Below are 23,501 nucleotides of genomic sequence, written 5' to 3' on the forward strand. Positions count from 1 at the left end.
ACAGGAGATACAGCTTTTTTTGTTGTTGACAGAAACTGATCAGCATTTCTCAGCTTTGCGGGTTGCGGCACCCGGAGCACATTCGACTGGCTATCGCGACCAATCAGCTCCCTCGGTTCTAGGTTCGAGGGCCAATCGGATTCTCACTGTCCAATTGCGTCAGTCCGATTGCGCCAATCGGAACACGTACATCTCCAATTACGTCACGCCGAGCTGTGCCGTAGCAACGGCGTCCACGACCCCAGAGACCCCCGCCGAGGTTGACCCCCGCCGAAGTTGTGAGATGAGTGACAGTAGTCGCGTCAGTTCATTCATTGAAGGATACGCTGTTTCAAGTTGTTTGTAGTACCGCGCACCGCAAAGGTAAATACATACATAGCTAATCAAAAAAATTATCCGTTTGACATTTCAATACATGTTAGCATTCATCGGGTCAATGACAAGTTATATCACGAATATTAGAGTTAGTCATTTCAGAGTTTGTCATGTAGGCTAGTTAGTAGATTTCCTCAGGTAGTATTGCTGTCATTTAGCTAGCTACTTTTATAAGGGATAACTAATAGGTTACTGTAGCGACAGATGTTATTCCAACTAGCAAAAGCAATATTTAACCTGTTATATATAATATATGTCACTGGGGACAAAACGAAATAAAGAGAACTTTTTCACTTGTGGTGATAAAGTGACCCAGAAAAAGTAAAAAAAAAAAATTCTGGAAATAGTAGCCAGCTAAATATTTGATTTGTTAAAAAGCTAATTATAACAATAAATACATGTTATTGTACTAGTGTAAAAAACCATGCCCTGTACCCCCTCTTCATGAGCCGCCTGTCTGTGTGCCTGTTCGAGTGGGACGCAGCAGACGTAGCCCTACTGCGCAGGGTGAAGAGGGAGCAGCTCAAAAGGGAGGGTGTGCCCCTCATCACCAGTGACATGGTGGACAAGGCCATCACCAAGGCTGAGCTGTCCCAGTTCTGCAGGCGGAGGACACGTGGAGTGGACGCCACGGTCCTCCGCATTGAGCAGCTGCTGCAGGAGCTGATGGGGGAGAAGGGGAGAGACCTGCTCGGGGTTCCGCTGCTGGACCAGCCTAAGATGGAGCACATCTGGCGCACCCAGAAGAGGCACGTGAAGTGCATCCAGGATGTGCCAGGTGTACTCCTGTACACTGAGACAGGCAGTCCACCAGGGAGGGGATCCAGCTGACCACATACAGGTGTGCAAGAGGCTCCACCTCCTTGGAGTCCTTCCACTGCCACCTGAACAGGTTTATTCCAGGTTGGTGTAGATCTTCATCTAAACATTATTCTTAATAATGAAATTATATTCAAATAGCCTTGTTAATCATTGTTCACGTTCTCTTTTTTTTTTAGGAACGAGTGCAAACCTGCTCAACTTCCAGCTGTACCTCCTGGAAGGCCTGAACAGGTGGAACCAGAACCGGGCAGCGGCCTCCATCACCACCAAGCGCATGGCGCTGTTGACGTACGCGGGGGACGTGCTGGAGTCCGTCAACAGCAACAGCCTGAAGGTGTTTGGAAGGAAGTATGTCCCCTCCTTCATCCCGCCGAGAAAGTACACCGGTAAGTCTCAGGGCAAATATGAATACAAATAATGATGTTGTTGAGAGCTCAGTATTTATGCATCATGGTAAGTTCCATATCTGTTTTTTAATACTCATTAGCATTGCATTGTTGTTCATGTTCAGGAGAGTTGCTTGGGGTGAACTACCTGCTTAGGCAGACAGGGCAGCCCTTGCAGGACATGGACCCCGACTCTGAGGAGACAGACCAACTGCTGGAGGACCACGCCACAGTGGAGGAACAGGCGGATGAAGGGTTTGAGGATGACGAACAGGACCTCACTATTGGTAGTGTTTCGGAAGACCTCCCGTCTTCCGCCTGCCTTCCACCACCCTGCCTGTGGTCCCCACCCTGCCCCTCACCTCCTCCACCCTGCCTTCCACCACCCTGCCTGTGGTCCCTACCCTGCCCGTCACCTCCTCCACCCTGCCTTCTAACACCCTGCCACTCACCTCCTCCACCCTGCCTTCCACCACCTTGTCTCTAACCACCTCCATCCTACCTGTCACCACCACCACTCTGCCTGTCACCCCCATGCCTGTAGCTACCACCCTGCCTCCCCCCATAACCCAGCCTTGTGTCCCAGGTGCCTCCTCACAGGTGCCTGAAGAACAGCTGGTATGTTAACTTTCTACTAGTAATTAACTGTCATTCATAGAAACTAACAAGTTCAGTAGATAGGAAAGTGTCTGAATACAAGCGCAATTCATTATTAGGAACAACACACAGTAATTGACAGCAAACAAATAAAACACACAGCAGCAGCAGTCAATATAACAAACCTTTGCCATGAGGTGTTCAGCGCTAATGTGAAATTGTTCAATGTTTCAGGCTGTGGACGAGCATGGCATGCCAGGCATGGATCGGGTGGATAGACTGGCAGAGTGCTTAGTGGAGCTGAGGCATCAGACCAACATGACCCTCGATAACCAGCAGGTCAGCAAGACATTCATTGTACAACAGATATTTGTTTATATATTTATAATATATAAACATATAAAATATATGTTTTCTTTCCTTCTTAGGTCAGCAACATTGTGGGGCTGTGGCAAGACCTGCTGGATTACGACAAGCAGAGGGTCGTGTTTGCTGCGCGGCACCTGGACAGGCTGATCAAGGGAAGGTTCCGCCACAAAAAAAAGGTGGAGTTCACGCCAGGTGTGGAGAGTGTGGAGAGGTGTGTCCTTGGGTCCACTGGTTCGCCTGCTCAGTGGCCAGACTGGTGCCGCCTTGTGGAGGCCATCTTCGTCCGGCTCTCGGACATCCACAAGAGTCCCAGGAAGCAGGGGAAGAGCAGCATGTCCAGGTGGACTCTGATCCTGCAGGACTACCGCAAGGTCCGGCAGCTCATCCTGGGCAATGGGGCCATCATGCAGGGCACCACCCTGCAGCTGGTGGAGGTGAACCAGTCGACCCTCTCCCAGTGGTACAACCGGAGGGTGAAGAGGCAGGATCTGGCTGTGCTGCAGCAGGGCATACACTTGCCAGGTCCTCTGTCTGTGGCTACCGAGCCTCTCCCGCCTGCCAACGTCCGCCCTGCTGTTGCTCCACCTCAACCCCAGGGAGCAGCCCACACCTACCACCTGCCGCAGAGCACAGCAGGGCAGGAAAAGACCAAGAGGCGGGCAACATATGCAGCCACAGCACCACCTCCAGCGGTCCGACCCAGGCTGGCAGCCCAGAGGCAGCTCTTCCCTGGCCCTTCAGCCGCCCTTGGAGCCCCCACTCCCATCCCTATCATGCCCCGCCCTACCACCATTGCCCCTCGCCCTGCTGCCGTCCCCACTGTGGTGTTTGTCTCCCAAGCCCCTGGTATGAGGGCACCCTCTGCCCCCTCTCCATTGATGGTCCCCCAAGCCCTGCGTTTTGTCCCACCCTCTTCCTGCACCACCCACCTTCCCCAGCTTCGTCCTGCTCCTGGTCCAGCTCCCCGTACCCACCAGAGGAGAGTGGAGGCCAACAAATGCTGGAGGTGTGGGCAGCACAGAACAGCAGAGACTGGCCACAGCCAGTATAAGGGGACTGTTTACTGCCCCTCTGCAGAGACTCTTTCCAGAGAGCAGTGGCTGGAGGAGCAAAAGAAAAAATAATTCTTTGGGCCTTTGTATATAGTTTTCATTGTTTAGATATAGTTAATGCTTAGATTTCCCATGTGTATATCGTTTTCATTGTTTAGATATAGTTGATGCTTAGATTTCCATTGTGTATATAGTTTTCATTGTGTAAATATTGTAATTTAGCATATCATTTGCCTGTATATATATGTAGTTTAAATTAGTTGTTGTTGTTCATATTTCTAATTTTACAATTGTGGATAAATGTTTCTATTTATCAAATATTTGTTGGTCAGTCCGTCGTTATTTCCCAATCACTACTCTTTCTAACCAAATACGGCAAGTCTGCAAGAAGTAAGAGCAGCAAAAAGTGACTAACTTTACGCTTGCTTGCGCACATTGTTTTAAAATATTTAATATATGGATCATGCAAGTGTTGATATGATAAGTGCAGAAACCAAAAACACTGTGCTTCAGATAAGAGCACACAAAGCTCAGAAGCCACACAGTTTGAGAGATAGATAGATGGATGGATAGAGAGATAGATCTAATTAAAACTAACTAAAAACAGTACTCCTGTGTGGAGTGAATACAAATAAAGGCAAATAGTGTAGATAACCATGTAAAATATAAATAATGCACTCTAGATACAAATGGTTTTCAAATTACACTAAATTAGCAATTAGCAATATCTTATATTGTTACATTTTGATAACATACACACTTGGAGACTCAAGTGTGTGTGTTTATTAGAAATAGTCAAAGGTGCCGTAGGTGGGAAGCAAACCCCGGACCTTTGGTTCCATTCTACGTCTTCCCCAAACACTGTAAAATTCGTAATTTCGGGTGTTTTTCCGAATTGTCTTAAAACGTAACGGGTTAAAAAATTTTAAACTATGAATGGGGACTTTCAACTTTCCCCTTTTCTCTCTTTTTCCTCTTTTTCTCCCTTTTTCTCCCTTTTTCTCCCTTTTTCCTCCTTTTTTCTCCCTTTTTCCTCCCTTTTTATTCCCCTTCCCTTCTCCCCCTTCTTTCCCCCTCAAACGGGCGATTGTTCCCCAGCTTTTGCGGAATGGGTTGAAACATTGTCCTGCAAAGCGCAAGGTCACAGGTTCGAATCCAGGCACAGTCTTTTGGCCTGTCATCATTTTGATTACTTGTTTAGTTAAACAGGCAGACATCATTCTGAAATACCATGCGCAATGTCATGCAATTTCACTTTGAAATGTCAACCGTTTCTTAACCTTTGTCCCAAAGCTGACAAAAAACTAATACTCATATCACGCAGTCGGAGCACAGCTAGATAATCAGCGTCAGCACCCTTGGGTACCCAGCATGCAGTGCGGCATGTCCAAAAACACAACGACTTGTGGAAAATAGTTTGGTTACAACAGCCTTGGGAGGGATTTAAGTTGTTGTGTTCGTTCAGTTAAATGTTTGTAATGTTATTGTTGGTTAGGTAATATAATCTTGTTGGTCACCCTGATTGTGTATGTTGTTTTGTTTAATGGGACAAGAGAGTCGGCTGCTAAACTGTCACAGGTTATTCTTGCAAGGAGCTGAATATGAACGCTGCCCTAGCCCAATTGCCCACATGACTTTAGTTAGTTATGCATTGAGAGTTTGGAATTGTTTTTGGCCAAACATGAAGTCGTTTTGCTCTCTTGTTGTCCAAGTCTCGATCTTCTACTGTGTACATGTTAATAATGTTTTGCTGCTTGCAGCTATATTTATTATTATTTTTATTATTTCTTTTAATTATGAATGTATGTATTTTGATGCATGTATTTGTTTTTTTTAAGCGTGTTACCTTTCGCGATAGTTGTATTTATAAATGGTGGATGATTGGCAGTTGTACTGACCAAATGGTTTATCGGGCTGGAAGAGGATTAATGCTACTGGCCACCAGCAAGGATGAACATGGCAAAGGTAGTCATAGATCAACAGGACCCTCACACTGACTGGGTGACATACAAGTTGACTGTCAAGAGAAAAATCGGTAATGTGTCCATGTGAATGATATTATCTGACATGATGAGTTCACTGTTGATTCGGTTTAAATTAGCTTTGAATGAAACTAATTGCCAATAATTTTTCTGTCTCCCAAAGCAACTTATGAAATTGACCGCACAAAATTAGTCGAGTATGAACAGAACACAGATGTACCAACAGAGTCCGATTCTACAGAGAATATGGGAAAGGGGAAGCATAAAAAGAGGTGAGGCTATTTGAATTATGAAATGGTAGATACTAAATGGAAATATGTACAAACTCTGTGTATAGTGGTGTCACCTGTTGTCCAAAATGTATATGTTTTAACCAATTGTTTTTAAAATGCTTTAACTGATTAACTAATTGATTGTGCTTGTATATTATACATTTCTAGGTGAGTGATTTTGTCCAGTGAGGATGACGATGATGACAATTGGTCTGGCAGCCCCATCAGGCCTACACCTCAATCCACCCTCAGATCATCACCTCAACCGACTCCATCCAACCTCAGCTCTGTGCTGAAATCTCCACTTGCTCCATCCACCCTCAGATCTTCACTTTCACTGCCTCCATCTAGTAGGCCTACACTTCCACCACCTCTGGGTAACCTAAGATGGCCCGATGTTTCAACCAGTCACCATGTCACCACGTCACCAGCAACCCCTCGAATACCAATCAGGGACAACATGTTTGTTCGCATCTTAACCATCCTTGAGGAGATGAAAGAGACATCCAAGGGAAAAAATCCAAGGAGGATGCTACAAACGCTTCTACAACAGCGTGGCAACATTGGGACCACTGTCTTTTCTACCCCAGAGGGTTTTCTTCTGAAGACAGTTAGGGATGTGGAAATCATAGAAGAAAAACTGGAAAACCCAAACTTCATGTCCTAACTGGTATGTATGTTAACCATAGGGTAGTGCAACTCAATTCAAATTTATTGGGGAGCTAGTAATGAATTTGATCTGAAACTTGCTTGAAATTGCTCACACCCATGCATCTGGCAGTTCTTTCATGTTGAGTGGTTTACTCCATTGAGCAATATAGATACATTTGCTTTGTATTGTCTCCGTTCCCCCTCAGGTTGCAGCTGTGACTGACATGGGGGGGACTGTTGACGAGGCCACAAGAAGGATGATGACCTTCCTCCTAGACCATGGCCTATCCAGGCAGTACAACTTTGTGGGCCGAAACGGGAAGAGAGAGTTCAAGGCCTTAAAACTGTATGAAGTAATATATGGTAGGTGTGCATGTGGATAATGTTTTAAGTTTTACCAATACTAGAAAGGTTTTAAATATTGTGTATGGAGCGTTTGTTGTCCTGGCTGGGCAGTGTGTTTGCACGTCTCTCAGTTGCCTAACTTGTGTGTTCAAGAGTATGTGTGTAGTTCTAATTAATCTTAAGTTATGTAGCGCTTTTCTTAACATTGTTGCCTTTACAGTCCTGGCTGAGAGTTGTGTTGGCACATATGAAGTAAGTGACCGTTATATTTGAATCTTGCAGGAGGCTTAAAGAAAAACACCATGACCAGCCAAATCACCCGTAAAGATGCCGAGAGGCGGTCTCCAAGTGGCTCATTGGTGCTAGGGACCGGAGGGGTAACAGACAGGCCCGACAGGCAACGCCTCAACAAGGACTTCAGGCCTCAGGCTCATCTGAGGTGTAACTAATTATGTCTGTGACAGTGAGGGAACACTGAGCAGAATAATGTTTTTTTTAAATAATTTTACTTAAATAAAAGGGTAATTGATCCCCTTGATCCCTGGTCTCTTTGTTATTGTGGCATGTTTAAAGAATTGTATCTGTATCGGCGGACTGTAAAATAAGCCCCCAAAATGAATTTGTGAGCCCATAATAATAATGGTTATTACCCTCATGGGTGAAATAGGGACCCATAATCAGCCCACATGGGGCTAGTGTGGGCCCCAGATGAGAGAAACCTGGGTTACCCAGGGTTTTAGCTAGGGCCCATAAGCCCACCTTAAGCCCATCTGGGTTTGCCCACATTGGGCCACCATGGAACCCCGGACAAAATTAACTGGGCCCCAACTGGGCAGCCCAGATGGGGCCCACTCACCAGCCCATATCCAACCCATATGGGCCCGACATGGGTGGTTTGATAGCAGGGGCGGTTCTACACGGGGAACTACAGGGGCCAGTGCCCCTGTAAAAATGTCCCTGGCCCCCCCTGTGGCCCCCCTGAGCTGACTGAATAAAAATAAACTTTTTTTATTTTTTTACACGTTATTCTTCTTCTAGTAGTCATCATGAAACGAGGAAGGGACATTGCAGCCTTTTTTGCCCCGGTAAATAAAACAGTTAGAGAAACATATCATGGCATTGAGAGAGCTAAGGAGTTGGAAGAAGGAGAGCCAGAGGCGTTTGTATGGTTGCAAAATTAAAGTATTTAATGTTTAAATATAATTTGTTTCAGTTTTTTATGTGCCCCTCTGATTAAACACTGGGCCCCCCTTGGCCCCCCCAGTAAAATTTGACTAGAACCGCCACTGTTTGATAGGGTCTCGGAAAATATCTTATTTTTTGGATTGGACGTATAGTTTTGCGTCTATGTTAACGTATTTGAGTTGTGGATGGTAGGTAAATTGTTGGTTATTCTCTGTGCCCTGCACGTTAGTGAGCACAGCTGCTCCATCGCCGTGGCAACCAAACAAAGACACACCAGGAAACCAAAAGGAACACGTTTTAGAAACTGCAGGTAGAGTCTATTTGCCTGCACAGACACATAAAGGATGTGGGTCAATCCTGTTAACCGGTGCCTTTTAATGTCCCCAGGAAATCCTACTTCATAATTGCTGTAAAATGTTACAAATGTTTATTCTAAAAGGCTTTAATTATAGGTGTAGGTCTTCCTTATCATATAAATAACCAAAAAGTGTATTTAAGACAATTAGTTTGTATTTTAACCACTTTTGTATTTTGTACACATGTTAATTTTGCCATGTTTTGCCATGTCCCCATCACAAATGATCAACTCTTACAATAAATATCAGTCATTAAATAATAAAATATTCAAATTATTTGCTCATTATGTTGTAGACCAAGTTAAAATCTTTCTACTTAGACATATTTTTTATAAAAAAAAAAAAATTATACCCTATTTGGGGGGATTTACTTTGTGTCCCCCCAAAAAAGTTCCACCCTGTTAGGTTGTAGTTTTTCCCTCTTAAGAAAATAGCCTACACTTCCCATGACACAAAGTTCATGAAATTATATCATTTCCTGTGTCAGGAATTCAACTTGGCCAACTGAAGTTAAAATGAACTTTCAGATTCATCTTTTTTCCAAGTTTCATAATGTCAACCTGTTCGTCACAACCTTAAATTTCCACCCTGTTAGGCTACTTTGTTAAGAAAATAAATAAAATTTTACAATTTCAAATATGGTTTTATATAAGAATTAAAAGGCTGTATACATGTAGGGTCTCATGCTAGCTAGATCATGATCACTCACAGAGCTAGGGCTAACATAGTTAACAAAATTCCCCCCTGTTAGGTTCCACCCTGTTAGGTGTGTACAGCTAACAGGGTGGAAATATTGTTAGAAAATGTAGTAACATAATAAGTTGCATACATTATTTGTCATGTATTTGCAACAAGGGACATATAATGGACAAGAAAAGGTAAATATTGTTATGCCTTTACATTTTTTTAAACTTTGTGATTGTTATTCATATGTCTTAACAGGGTGGAATAATGTAATGGTCCATGTCTGAACGAAATGCCCATAATTATAGGATTTAAGTGCATGAGCTTGGCCAATATGTTTTCCAAACAGTTAAACATATCTCTTTCCTGATTAAATGTTAAAAACATGAAAAATAAATAATTTTGTTTTCAGAAGTTACCAGGTCCAAAAGGCACCGGTTAACAGGATTGACCCATATCTATGGTTTCAGCAGAGTCTTGGGTCTTGGAAAATATCCTTATTTTTTGGATTGGACGTAGAGTTTACGTTTAGGTTAACTTGTTTAAGGTGTGGATTCTAGCTACATTTATGTTATTCTCTCTTATAATCGAGCTAGCGTGATGGCTCTCCATAACTAAAAACGGTTAGAGTTTTTTCCACAATCGACCAAATTGGCCAAACAAGGTATGTACATTGAGCTTAAAGTGTACACAATCGAGCTAGATCATTTTTATTTTAGAAAGTTTCACAGAAATCTGCAAAATCGAGGCTTAAGACTTGTCATAGTTGACCGTCACGAACAGCCAAGTGTTTACTGCAGCTGGCGTTAATCCTATGAACAAATGTTTCATAACTGGAAGGTTTTTACTTTTAATTGACGATATTGAACACAGATGTTAAGTAACTTGTCTTTAAATCAAAAGATTGTCTCAATGTCTCAATGTGAAGCAGTATCTAGCTTACTGTAGGAAATATCCCATTGCATCCTCTCTCTAGCTTTGCTTTGGTTAAAGTCAGATGGACGACGATGACGATGCATGCATTACTCACGCCTACGGTGTTAATACAGTCTGTACAAATACCACTTTGACATGATCTTATTTAATACCCACAATACAATAGTCCTGCTTTTTTGCAGCAGCATTTTAATCCGTGTTCGAGTAGCTTTTGCAGTTTCACAACAAAGTCACGTAGAGTGACGAGATTGAATTTAAAAGTATAACAAACTCACAGGGACAACGGCAACATCGGCAACCTTGAAGCATGGATTATTATTTTTATGTCATATTTAAATTCAGTGTCTGAACAGGACTGGGTGTGCAGGCACACATGATTAGTTTCATCTGATGATCCTCATGATGATCCTCCACCTTGAACCTGAATCCTAGATTCTAGGTTAGAAATGTTGCCAATGACCAACGGTTGCTACGTTACAAGAAAAAAGGAACCAATCCGATTGGCCAACGCTCTTCACTATTTCACTGTCCTTCCACAAGTACTTTCCAGCTCTGAAAAGAGTTCAAGTAACTACATATTCTGCTAATTTTTCCCTTTTCTCAACTTATTTAGCATCTTTAGGTGACTTCATTTTATAAGGATTGAAAAATAATTCAAAATATGAACAGAATGAATCTCCCATCTCCTTCTTTAAACCTTCAACTTCTTCTGCTAGGAGTTATAACTTCAAGTCGTTCCAGTGTTGTCCTTTTACCTTCAAATTCGTTAAACCCAGACTTCAGCAACTGGTTTTCTGCTAAATTTTCACATTCTGAATATTTCCCCTTTTTGTTTAGCATTTTCTACTTCTTTTCTTCTCTTTTCTGCCTTCTTGCTCCAGGCCCTTTCAAATACCTTTCACAGCAGTACCTTCCAACTGCCAGTACTTTAGCTTTTTTCTTCTCTTTTCTGTACTTTTCTGCCTTCTTCTTGCTGCAGGTCCTTTCTAACATACATTTCAGGCCATTTGAAATTCCAGCAAAAACATTTCTGCTAAATGTTAAAATTTGTATGCATTGTTTCTCTTCTTTCAGATCTTTTTCACTTTTTGTTTTGCATTTTTCTTATATTTTCTGTACTTTTCTGCCTTTATCTCGCTGCAGATCCTTTCTAACATACAATGTGAATTTCGAGAACATTCCACATTACCCACACTCAACCACACACCCATGGATGGACAACCATATGCACTATGCATATGACAACTGGCGCAGCAACAAATAAACTGGCCATATCTGCAGCTTTGAACAAGATCAAAGACTAAACACCGACCACAACTGCATCTTTGAACTACTCAAAGACTAAACACAGAGGATTTACAGTAGGAATGTAGCAATATCACAATTTGGACCCAAATTAAGTAAATGTAAGAGATATAACTGCACATCTATTTATCAGACTAAAATTGTACCATTCAAACAAAACCCCATCAAATTAAACAACAACTTCAACCTCACCACAACTTTCCTCAACGTAATTGATCTCATTAACTCACCACTTTTCCCTGTTCAAAATGTCGCATTGAACCACCCGACAATGAGGAAGAATCTCATTCTTGCCACTCACCAGGTCGCACCTCAATGAACATCCGGATGCCCCCTCCAAAACTGTTGTGGACATTTTTGAGAGAATCAATCGTTTAAGATGAAGTCATGTTTATTTGACGTAGATGTAAACATATTAACGTTACCAACATAACATCATCTGGGGGGTATTCCAGGTAGCGGGTTTGGTGAAAACTTTGAGTTGTTTAACCCTGAAAAGAGGCATACTCCGAGTTCCACGTTCCAGAAAGAGAGGTAACGAAACCTTTTGGTAAGTTTCCATGGTAACTTACTCCGTGAAACTAACCTGCTCGCTGCAGGTTTTCCATGCCAAACTCTGCGTTTCTACCGATCCCCTCCCGCTTTATGAGCCCGATAGCTTTGGCAGACACGGCATATCATTTCCTGGTTCAGCCGAGCAATCTCGAACAACATTTTATTTGCGTAGTTATATGAGACGATTTTAAGATTGTGATTTGATGTGCTTTAATTCCCTGATGAATACCTAAGTTAACGTTACCGTTTCCCGTCACAATCTGTAATTTATTTTAGCAACATTCTCAGCCCTTGGGCCTTCGTCGCTAGTGTTACATGCCGTGGACATGCACTCAGAATTGACCAAATGCTTTTGGGCACTGAAATAAATACAAATAATTGAAATTGTATTTGGTCTTCTTCATTGCCTACAAATAGAAATCACAATGAGTAGCCTAAGCCTATTTCTATCGGCTATTGTTCCTACAATTTACATGATTCATATGATTCCTACAATTTAAATGATGTACCATCCTGAAACTGGTGTTTCAGCAAATCTATTTCAACATTGTAGGGGGTCAATATTGGCGAAACAACCGAAACGAATTCCCCTATGGTTTGAAGGAAGATGGGAAACTGAACAGTGTATTAACATTAACCAAATAATGCCAATACCAATGGAATTACAGTTATTTGACTATTTTGATTTTTGGGTTAAATCAGAGCAAGATGAATGGAAATGAATGATATCAATGAAGGTTAACTCTTATGCCTACTCTACCATGATTATTGTAAACCAGAGATAGAAAGCAAAAGGTGAGGAAGAAGGAGTAGGAAAAGCTAGAACTGAGGAGGACGTCTCAGGAGATCAATAATCCATAGAACAATGCTTCACAATTCCTTAAGAATAACTACAATCACAACAGAATCTTGACCCTTACTTATCAACATGACTAGCAATGCTACAGTAAGTTACACAATGAGATGTGAGAGGCATCAAGTTCAGACTCCATCCAGTAACTCCCTATTTTACCATAAGAGAGGTGGGGGCAGGTTGATAGCCTTACGAGATCAGCCTTTATTCTTCTGCCGTCCATCTCTTGGTCAAAATAGAAATTCAGAAAATTCAACTATTAATATTCATATAGGTTATTGTTCCTACAATTAACATCACCTGTGACCATGCATCCTCTCGTAAATGGTGTTCCAGTAAATCTTTTTCGAGATTAGCCTTTATTCTTCTACCCTAAGTAGGCCTACACTAGCCTGATGTTGTCATACTCATAATTCTATTCAGAATATGAGTCTGAGAACTCTCCGTTGGGCTTTGACTACGGGACGTGTTTCAAACGAGCCTGGAAAACAAATGCCTCTTCGCTCAATTGGATAGACCTACAACCAATCAGAGCAACGTAATATGTTGTTTGTTGAAAACAAATTCAACCCAAGCGCTCTTTCGTGACGTTGTTGATTACGTTACTGTTGATCATCTGTCCATCATCGTATAAAGCCCGCCCTGGCAATTTCATTGGTCCGCCCAGATTCTAGTTTTCTGTAGTTGGTCCCCAATACGAGACCCTCCAGACCCAACTTCCCGACCAAATTTTTTGGGGGGCGGGGAGAAGTTGGGCTGGCAGCCAGGCTAGGCCTACACTATCTCTTGGTCAGTTTTTGTTACTTTCTTCATGAGGTGCAGTTTGTACAACTAATTTACTTGTAACTGGGTATACATGAGATTACATTAGTTACATTTCACTGTTCCACATGCAAAATTCACCTGCCATTAAATGAACATCTCACTGTGTACATGCCCTGTTGTCAGAATGTGCAAATCGTTATTATATTCATTATTCTCATAATGTTAGTGTAACTGACAATTACAAAATAATCCTGAAATAAAAGTAGCCTATATCGAGAGAGAACTACCAGTAGCCACCATACATAATTCTATGCATCCATTTCTGCGGCAGCAGTCATTAATGTCTCTTCGTCATCTTAATCATCATCATCATCCTTTGATAAAAAGCATTCTGTTGAGGGAAACTGCTACTACAATTTGAAATAGGCACCAATTGATATTTAAACTTTGTATCCTGTCTAATATGATTAAAACCATGGTGACGTCGAGGCAACAATCACAAGCGTAGCCTAAAAGCAAAACATGCATTACCTGTTTGTAGTATGTTTTTATATGTAATATAACATTGAACATGCTATTTTATTAAGTCCACCACTTTTTCTACTGTATAACTGTGGGGTTAATTGTTCAATGTATGGAGTGACTATTGCATTCAAATAGTAAATGCATTGACTCGGCAGCAATTGTCTCCCACGCCAATTGTAGCTATAGGCTACGCTGCTACAGCCATGTTGCTTTTTTCCGGAATATGTGCTCAGATTGACCATGAACACAAAAAAAACTTAGATCTAAAGTGTGGTGAAGTATGACAAAGTTTTTGTCGTCGGTTGCCATGGTGAATCCTCGTATCGGAGCTCCATAGATGTTGGCTTTTGGTTGTATTCATTCACGCGCTAAACTCAGAGTTGCCGTACTCCTAGTTGAGTTGACAAATTCATATCAGCTTTTCTGGAACCTAATTTTCGGAGTTTCCCATGTAAGAGTAACTCAACTCAGAGTTCAGGGTTAATCTCAGAGTTTGTTAAACCCGCTACCTGGAATAGCCCCCGGCACACAAACATAAGACAATAACACAAAGACAATTCCATACTGCCCACCACCACTACTCAGCTGATCGCTCTGAACCCCCCAGAACATTCTTCAACAGACCATTTTAGAGATACGACAGTTCTCAAAAGTAATTGGTCCATCCTACAGACATGAAGCTATACCAAATCTCTTCTGTCATTGGTTAAATCCTCAGAACAATACAGTTGAATCCACATTGTTTTCAGACCAACTGTCTCTTCCCCCCAGGTGACAAGAACTCTCCCAGGTCACCCAGACTTCCCGTCTCTTAGGCCCCGTTTACACGGAAGAAAAACGCACATATTTTCATGCGGTTTGGCCTTTCATTTACACGAAAACTGAGGTTTTATCACGGAAAACGATCATTTCTAAAAACTCCGGCCAAAGTGGAGATTTCTGAAAACTCAATTTTTGTGTTTGCGTGTGCACTAGCTTAAACAGAGTTTTAGGTTCTCAAATCTTACAGTATGGGACTAAAAAAGCATCACATCATGTGAGCGTCCTGTTTATAGTAATAGGTGTGTTCGACTTTATGCAGCGCCGGCGTCGCCTGCAGCCCGGCTGACTTGAAGCAGCCAATGGCTTTCTCAGCTTCAACGCAGCTGGCTGTCGGCACCGCCGGTGGTGCAAGAAGTCGAACACAACTAGCATAAGGGGTCATTTATTTGTGAATTGCGTTACATTTCTGAATCACAAAGTACATTTGTGCATCGCATTTGTGAATCATTCAAACAAATGAACCTCGCGCCTGAAAGGTAAAGAAAGTCGGTCGTGTTATTCGTAGTTGTTGATTTTGAAAATTCTGATTGGTTTGCATGGCTTTATCCTTCACATCACACTGGTTCATACAGGTTTGGCATAGTTATGATGGCCCGTATGAACCGTTGATTTTTGATTTAGGTCGTGAAAGTCTTTGTAATTTGAGCGAGTGCGGGTCGCCCGTGAAACCGCCTAGTCTTATATGCGGCAGCCCATGCTAGAAAGCGTCATAGTAGTATTTTCGTAATTTTATAGTTCAATTTTACACGAAAAAACTGAAAGAGGGAAATGTTATACGAAAAGACTATTGTGAAGACAGCCAGGTGGTGAGATTTTAATGTAGGTTGCTGTAAAAACTTTGATTTGTTTGCTGCGCGAGAGCCCCGTCTGCCTCCATTGACGATTGCGGCAGCAACAACAGTTATCAACGACTGAACGACTGTTGGCATTCGTCGACAACAGTTGTCGATCTGCGTCTGATGAGTATTTTCCTAATTTCCTACCAGGGTCAATTCTACATCAAAGGGGAGAGCAGTGTTTTAAAGATATGGCGAATGTGAAGACATCAGCATATTTTTATGATTTGTGTAAAACTTGGAATTTGAGTGAGACCGCGTCTTGTTTTGACGTTAGCCTCAGAGTCACAGACTCGGCTCGCCCACTGGCGGTGTGTAGTAGTAGGCTACAGACAGTACTGTCTTCAATGCCACAGCTATGGCTCAACTTTATTATGTCAAAAGAAACGTTCTCAGCTAGCTTGCCTCTAGCAAACTGCTTTTGAATTAGCCATGTCCCCCTAAATTAATATCAAACTTATTTATGTTTTGGGGAGCTTATTTTCAGTTAGCAGATGGTACTACAGCTTATTTTCAGTTAGCAGACGGTACTACACCTATTGTTATTGTTAGTATTATTATTATTATTGGTGGCCAAGCCGCGAAGCGGCGAAACCACCTGAGGGTTTCTACTTATTCTTATTGGCGACCAAGCCGCGAAGCGGCCAAGCCACCTTAAGGGTTTCTATGTATTCTTCTTCTTATTGGTGGCCAAGCCGCGAAGCGGCGAAACCACCTGAGGGTTTCTACTTATTCTTATTGGTGACCAAGCCGCGAAGCGGCCAAGCCACCTTAAGGGTTTCTACGTATTCTTCTTATTATTATTATTACACATCTGCCATGGGAGTCAATGGCAGCCCCTAGAACCACATTGTCAGAAGTTGTGAAATTTGAAAGTTGTGAAATCAATTTCACCAAGTTTCATGTCTCCCATTCCAACCATCTAGCGCCACCAATGGGTCAAAGTTGAAGGTGTGTTTACACATGTTACCTTTGAACCATATGCCCCATTGTCCAAAATGAGGTATCGTTGGATTCCCTGGATCAAGACGAGTTCAACGCACTCTATGACGTCATACACAGTCATATAGAATCTCCGCCATTTTGAATGTTAAGGAGAAATGTTTTTTCGCTAATCCTCCTACAATTCTTTTCGAATCTTCTTCATAATTGCCACAGATGATCTTCAGACCAAGCCTCACAAAAGTTATCCCCTGGAGCTTAGATTTTCGCAACTGTTTGTTAGTTACAGCCAATCAAATTCAGCAATTGATACGGTTAAAGGGAAGTGAGGTCATATCTTAACGAATCTTTGATGCATTGACTCCAAACTTGGTGTATGGATTCATGACCCTATTGTTAAGAGGTCCAAAAAAGGTAGTGTCATTTGAGCTCTAGGGGGCGCTACAATAGGCAAAATTGTGTTTTGACCAATAACTGTTGATTTGTTTGGCGTATTTAAGTAATTCCTATGTCTCGTGATATCTTAGGAGATCCCGCGTCTGATGCATGTTTAACGTGTGATACCAGACGAATTGATGAGGCCGCCATTTTGAATGAATGAATAAAACTTGTTTCCTTACTCCTACACAATGTATCCAATATTCACTAGATTTGGCACAGATTATCTTCAGACCACAATCACCTTGCCATGTAAAAATATGACTGAATTACAGCTGTTTAAACTTGGGCCAAATCTGACCATGCGTACCACAGGAGAAACAGCTTCCTTTTTGTATTCAGTAACTGTACACAGCAATTCCTAGCACTGAGAATAGCTCACTGGGATAAGACGGGTTCCTCTGAAGTGCAAGGTCATAGGTTCGAATCCAGACACAGTCATCACGCATATCACGATACTTGTTTATGCCACAGTAGCTGTTTAACAGTATAATCATAATGGTAATGATAATGTTTCAATCTCAGCGGATCTATACTCAAGAAGAGTCCGATTTATTGTGCTTTACAGATATGTGTCCTTTTAACCTCTAGGTTAATGTCTGACACATGTTAACTTGTGATGAAAGCCAAATTGATGCCGCCATGAATTAATTAATAAAAAGTTTTTGTCCTACTCCTGCTACAAAATGTATCAAATATTCACCAACTCTAACACAGATTATGTTCAGACCACAATCACATTGACATATCAAAATAGGACTGAATTACAGCTGTTTAAACTTGGGACAAGTCTGACAACCGCTTGCCACAGGAAAAATTCCTTATATTTTTACGCAGTCACTGGAATATGATTTCCAGCACTGAGAATAGCTCACTAGGATAAATTGGTGTCCTGTCAACGTCAGAGGTTCAAATCCAGCCAAAGCTGACAAGCTTGTCATGTCTCTGATTCTCTATTTAGCGAGACTATAAGCCACTGCAAAGAAAGCCAGGTAAACCGCAGTCACTAGCCACCACATTGCTGCTTGCAGCTATATTTATTGTTAGTTTTATTATTAGGGTAGGAGGGAACTCCATTGTTATTGGTGGTATTATTATTATGTTTTACCCATGGGAGTCAATGGCAGCCCCTAGAGCACAATGGTAAAAAGTTGTGAAATTTGGCATGTTGAAACTGCAAACCATTAGTAACTACCATACCAAACATGGGCCATGTGAGACAATAGTTGGTGCTACAGGCCACGCCCAATATGTCAATTTTCAAACTGATGCCATTTGCAGGTCACAAAATTCTGAAATTCATTATATATGCCTAATTTCTCATGAGAAACAAAAAAGCCTCAGAACCTATAACGGCCGCCATATTGGATTTTTCTGTACAATAAAGATTGAGGAAACACGGTTTTTCGCTACTCCTCCTACATTTTTGGTCGAATGTTCTTCAAGTTGCCAGAGAGGATCTCAGGACTGAGCCTCACAAAAGTTATCAATAGGATCTTTGATTTTCAAAACCGTTTGTCCGGTATAGCCAATCAAAATCATCAACAAAGGAACCAAACAGGAAGTTGGGTCAAATCTCAGCAAATCTTTGAGATATCAACACCAAACTTGGTACATCGGTGGAAGACACTACAACATGTTCCCATGTGAAAAATTAACTTAATATCTTAAAAAATGACTGTTATAAAGCAAATCGAATTTATCGCTAACGCTATATGAAGACACCTGAGAATGTTTAGTACACAAACCGATGAAATAGTTGACTGTAAGATGGAAAGTCGATTTTTGGTGAATATTTGAAACATGCATTCTTGGCTAATTTCTAGGGAAATTTATAATGAAATGTGTCCCCTGCTCCTGCCCGGGCTTGACAAGACGCACACGCAACATTTCAGGAGAGTGTGGGCTGACCAAGCCCCCACTCATTCCTTAGTCTCTATCAAGGCCTTGTGGATCTTGATGGTATTGCATTTCCGATTTTGTATGCAATGGTAAAAAGTTCTCCAAATCCTGAAACATTGATAGTATAGGCCATGAGTAACTACCACACCACAAATGACCCACCATTATCCATAGGTGGCGCTACGGCCACCCCCCAATTGTCCATTTTCAAAGTGATGCCATTTGCGTCCCATTTGTCCCAAAATTCTGAAATTCATTACATATGCCTTATTTCTCATGAGGAACAAAAAAGCCTCTAGAACCTATAACGGCACCCACACAAATCTGAAAATAGTTCAATGTAAGATGAAAAGTAGATTCATTGTGAATATTTAAAATATGTATGCTTGGCTAATTTCTAGAGCTTTTTCCCCAAATCCTGTCTGTAATTTGTTTGAACAAATGTAGCCTTTTAAACCTCTAGGATTAATTCTCTCTTTTATACATTTAAAGTTGGATTTGACATTTAACAGACATTTAATAATTTAGCAAGTTGTTTGACTCAAAAACCATAACAGTACATGGCCCCAACAGTACCAAGCTCCCACCTTCACTCCTTAGTCTAGTAGCCATTTTAGACCAGTAGGCATTCTGTGATTAGTTTGGCCACAGCTAATTCTACTGTTAAAAGAAACAGAAGGTCTTCTTCTTCAGAACTATACAGTTGAATCGACCAAACACAGCTTGGTCATGTTATCATCTTCTTTGGCATCTAAACTAAGGACTAGACTTTTAAGAAAGCATGACCAAAGCAATTTGGTGAGGGAGGGTTCCTCCATAAACAGTTGCCGACAAAGAATTTCAGACAATAACTTAAACACAGTCTTGCATTAAGAGTAGAGTCAACAAATTGAATAACTGTGCTAATGGTTGTTGAAACTCATTGCTCTGAGTTCGTGCATGTCAATTTTGGCAGAAGTCCATGTCTGGTGATATTTGACAACCTCAAACAGCATGAGATCATGATTAATACGATGATGTCATCTTGGATATGTCCTTTGATCTCGGATGTAATAAGCAACGTACGAAGAACGGACCCCAGGTTTGCTTTTGTTGTAGATTCTGTGAATGTTGTTTGAAGATTTGGTGTGTGTGAAGTTTGGAGCAAATAGGTGAAGGTTTCAAGAAATGTGTCATAGCAATTGTGAAAAACTGCAACACCAATTCAAGAGAGAAGACAAAAGATAAAGAAAGAGAGAAAGAGAAATAAAGAAAGATTGAGAGAGACAGAGAAAGATTTCACATGATCCTGAGGCTGTGACCTCAATTGAGAAGTCAGTCAAACGAGGGAGAACTCATTAAATAAACAGGACGTTTGCACAGCGCAAGAAAAATAGAAAACCTTTTGTGAAGCATTCTGTTCTCTGTTTTTTACTGTTTTAATTTGGCACATGGCACAATCAGCAAGTATGCATCTGGTATACATAAATAAATATTAAATATATTTATACATAAATATACATATAGAGCTTTTACAAAGACACCTAGAGCAAGTGGTTGGGGGTGTTCCAATGACGGTTCAGCACACACACAAATTACATTGTTGAAGTGGGTGCTGTCACTTTAATGATGATCAGAGGGTCACAGCAGAGAGGAAGAAGACATCTCAATAAAAGCTCTATACATATATCTATGTATGACCATATTTATATAGATATTCAAAGAAATATAGGTGTGCACTGATGTGGGCTTCATCAGAGCTAACAGGCCACTGTCTCTTTATAGAAGGAACTCTTCCTCACAAAATCAATGGAATCATGTCAGTTAGTTCAGTTGAATCTTTAGCTATGTTTTTCTCTTACACATAAAATAATAGATTTATTTTTGTAATCTTTAAGCAAAAATTGACATTTATAACTTTTTTTTAAATAACAAAAGTGCTAGATTGCAAAGACATACACGCAGACTCAACGTAAACTCTACCTGTGGTGAAGACCCCAAATCAACATGATAGAACCCTGCACCCAAAAAAAACTACTAATGGCCCAAAAACTGGTGCACTCAAACACATACAAACTACATCCTTTTTCCTGGCTCTATTGCCCTCTTCACTGCCGCCGCCCCCCCCCCCCCCCACACACACACATACATACATAAAAATAGATATACACACACACACACACCACGTTCACATGTGCACCGACACACAGGTGCACGGAGCAATGTGTGTACAGTGAGTGCACACTTCTGGAGATAATATCAGATAACTTGGTAGTAAAAGATGCACTTTTTCTTAACAAAACTATCACAGTAACATAGTCTTTTATCTCTGTGGTCTGGTTGTCTGACAGAGTCTGTTATTCCAGACAACTCAAGTATTGGAGCAAGAAAAGAGAACACTAATCTGTGTGTGGCTGATGTGTGGGAAATGCAACAAACCCAAAACAAGAAACTAGTCCCATCAGTTAAATCTTCACTTTCATATTCACTTATATTCAACAGTTTTCTTGATGATTTCAGCCATCCATCTTCGAATCCAGTCTGAAGGAACAACTTCCATGAGGAAGAAGAAATTATGAGCAAAAAAAAGCTTTTTTAAGGCATTGAAACATACAAACAATAAAAAGGGCTCTGTGGGTAAACATGTGGTGATAGCTGTTCAGGATGATTCGTCGGGCAGCAAGAACAGAGACAGGAAATCAAACAGCATGTCTCTTTTTGTTTGTGTTATGAATTCCAGAAAGAAGGTGTTGATATTTCGCCCCGAGTAATCAGGTTGCTTAGAAAGGCTTTTAAAATTATTCTTAGAAAAGAACACACTGCACATAGACTCCTACCCCTATAAGGTCCTTGGTGGGAGGAGCCATAGTTAGGTTTTGGCAGCTCTGCACAACTTGACATCCTTAGAGAGCTCCTGGCAAAACTCTCGTCCTCACATAGGAAAAGTCTGGTATAGATTTCTTCACTTCATCAATCCCACCCTCCCCAGCCCTTCTCCCAACCATCAATATCCATGTCCCCAAACCCATCCACTGTGATTTATAAAACACAATCCTCTCCTCCAATCACTTCCTCCTCCATCTCCCCCCCCCCCCCCCCCCGCCCTCAGCCATAAAAAAGCTATACGCGTGTGGTGGAGTGGGAGTGAGGCAGCCCTGTGGAGTTGAAGCCAGCCGTAAAGGTGTTGTAAGGGTGCAGGTTGGGCATGCCCACCAGGGAGTTGGGGATCATGGTGATGGTGTTGGGGGTCATCAGGGGGATGTCATCCGGAGACCTCCGTAGGGTTAGTGTGTAGTCTGGCAGCGAGGCAAGCCTCAGCGACCCTCCTCCACCCTCGCCTCCGCTGCCTGCTTCGCACTCGTGGTGCGTCTGGTTCATCTGCAGTGTCATGATCTCCTCCTCTGCCGAGCTGCCATGGTGCCCGATGTCATTGGAGGCCGTCTGACGTTGGGGGCTGGGCTGTCCGTGGCTGGAGTCTTGCCGCCGCTTGTCCTTACGGTAGTAGAGGGCTGCGAAGGCCAGCACGTTGAGGAAGAGGAGGGAGGCGCCGACAGCGATGGTCACACTCAGCTCTGTGGAGTAGTCTCTGGGGTTTTCCACCACCAGAGGGCCCGCCCCTTCATCCTCACCCCATGGCTCGGTGTTGTCACTGTTGTAGGCAGGGGACATGGGGGGACGCTTGGTGTTGAAAGGCCACACCTTGCCTGGCCTTTTGGTGGCTAGGGAGGTCTGGGTAGTGTCTGGAGGGGGCACCTAGCATAAACCAGATAATGACTCAATAGAATAGAATATCATAATTCTTTTAAATACACCAATTTCATGCTAAATCCGGCCTGGCACACCCCAAACCCACTCTAGACAGATGTAAACAATGACAATTAAGTTCATTCGTCAACACAGCGCCCCATACCTTGGTGGTGGTAGAGGTGTAGTGGAACATGTCGTGGAGGTTGTAAAGGTGTGGCACCAGGTGTTTCCAGAAGGCCACCTTGGTGGCGCGATAGTGGTCCCTAACCCGGGGTTTGAGGCCGATGTGGAGGTAGAGCTGGTCCTGAGGGTTATATTTTGACCAAGCCACCTCCTCAAAGCGGTTGGCCTTGGTATGAATGAACTTAGTGTCCTGGGGGACAGGCTTGTTAGGATCCCTGGAGGATTAGAGACAGTATGTGGGAAGAGAAAGAAATAGGAATTAGAAAGAGAAAAGAAACACATCTATACCGAAGCACAAAACGTGTTATTGCTCATATTGACACATCCAACACTACCCTACTCCTCTTTCTATCCCTCTCTTCTGGGAGAAATAGCAGGGAAATAGCAGGAGAAGACATAGGGTCCCTGCTCTTTCAATCTCTTTCCTTCCTCTGGTTTTGTCTTCTTCACTTCTTCACCCCCCCCCCCCCACACACACACACACACACCACCACCACCCAACCCCCCTTGAGTCTTATTCAATAGGAGAATCTCTCTCCTTTTGTTAAAGTGAACATGTATGAATAAGTCAACAGGCCCTCTCCGTGTTCCAGGAGCATCTTCTCTCAACTAACCCAGACTGGAAAGATCTGCTGGC

General features: G+C 42.2%; 1 protein-coding gene across 1 annotated transcript; it reads right to left on the minus strand.

Annotated features, from left to right (window-relative positions):
- Positions 1-22,046: 22,046 nt before the first annotated feature.
- LOC124464256 (neuroligin-3-like) lies at positions 22,047-23,079 on the minus strand (the record flags this gene model as incomplete). Its single annotated transcript, XM_047016250.1, has 2 exons — positions 22,047-22,687; positions 22,845-23,079. Coding segments are annotated over 2 exons (868 nt in total), but the record flags the coding sequence as incomplete, so codon positions are not given.
- Positions 23,080-23,501: the final 422 nt, after the last annotated feature.

Source organism: Hypomesus transpacificus, unplaced genomic scaffold (genome assembly GCF_021917145.1).
Source record: "Hypomesus transpacificus isolate Combined female unplaced genomic scaffold, fHypTra1 scaffold_332, whole genome shotgun sequence".
Taxonomy (NCBI): Eukaryota; Metazoa; Chordata; class Actinopteri; order Osmeriformes; family Osmeridae; genus Hypomesus; species Hypomesus transpacificus.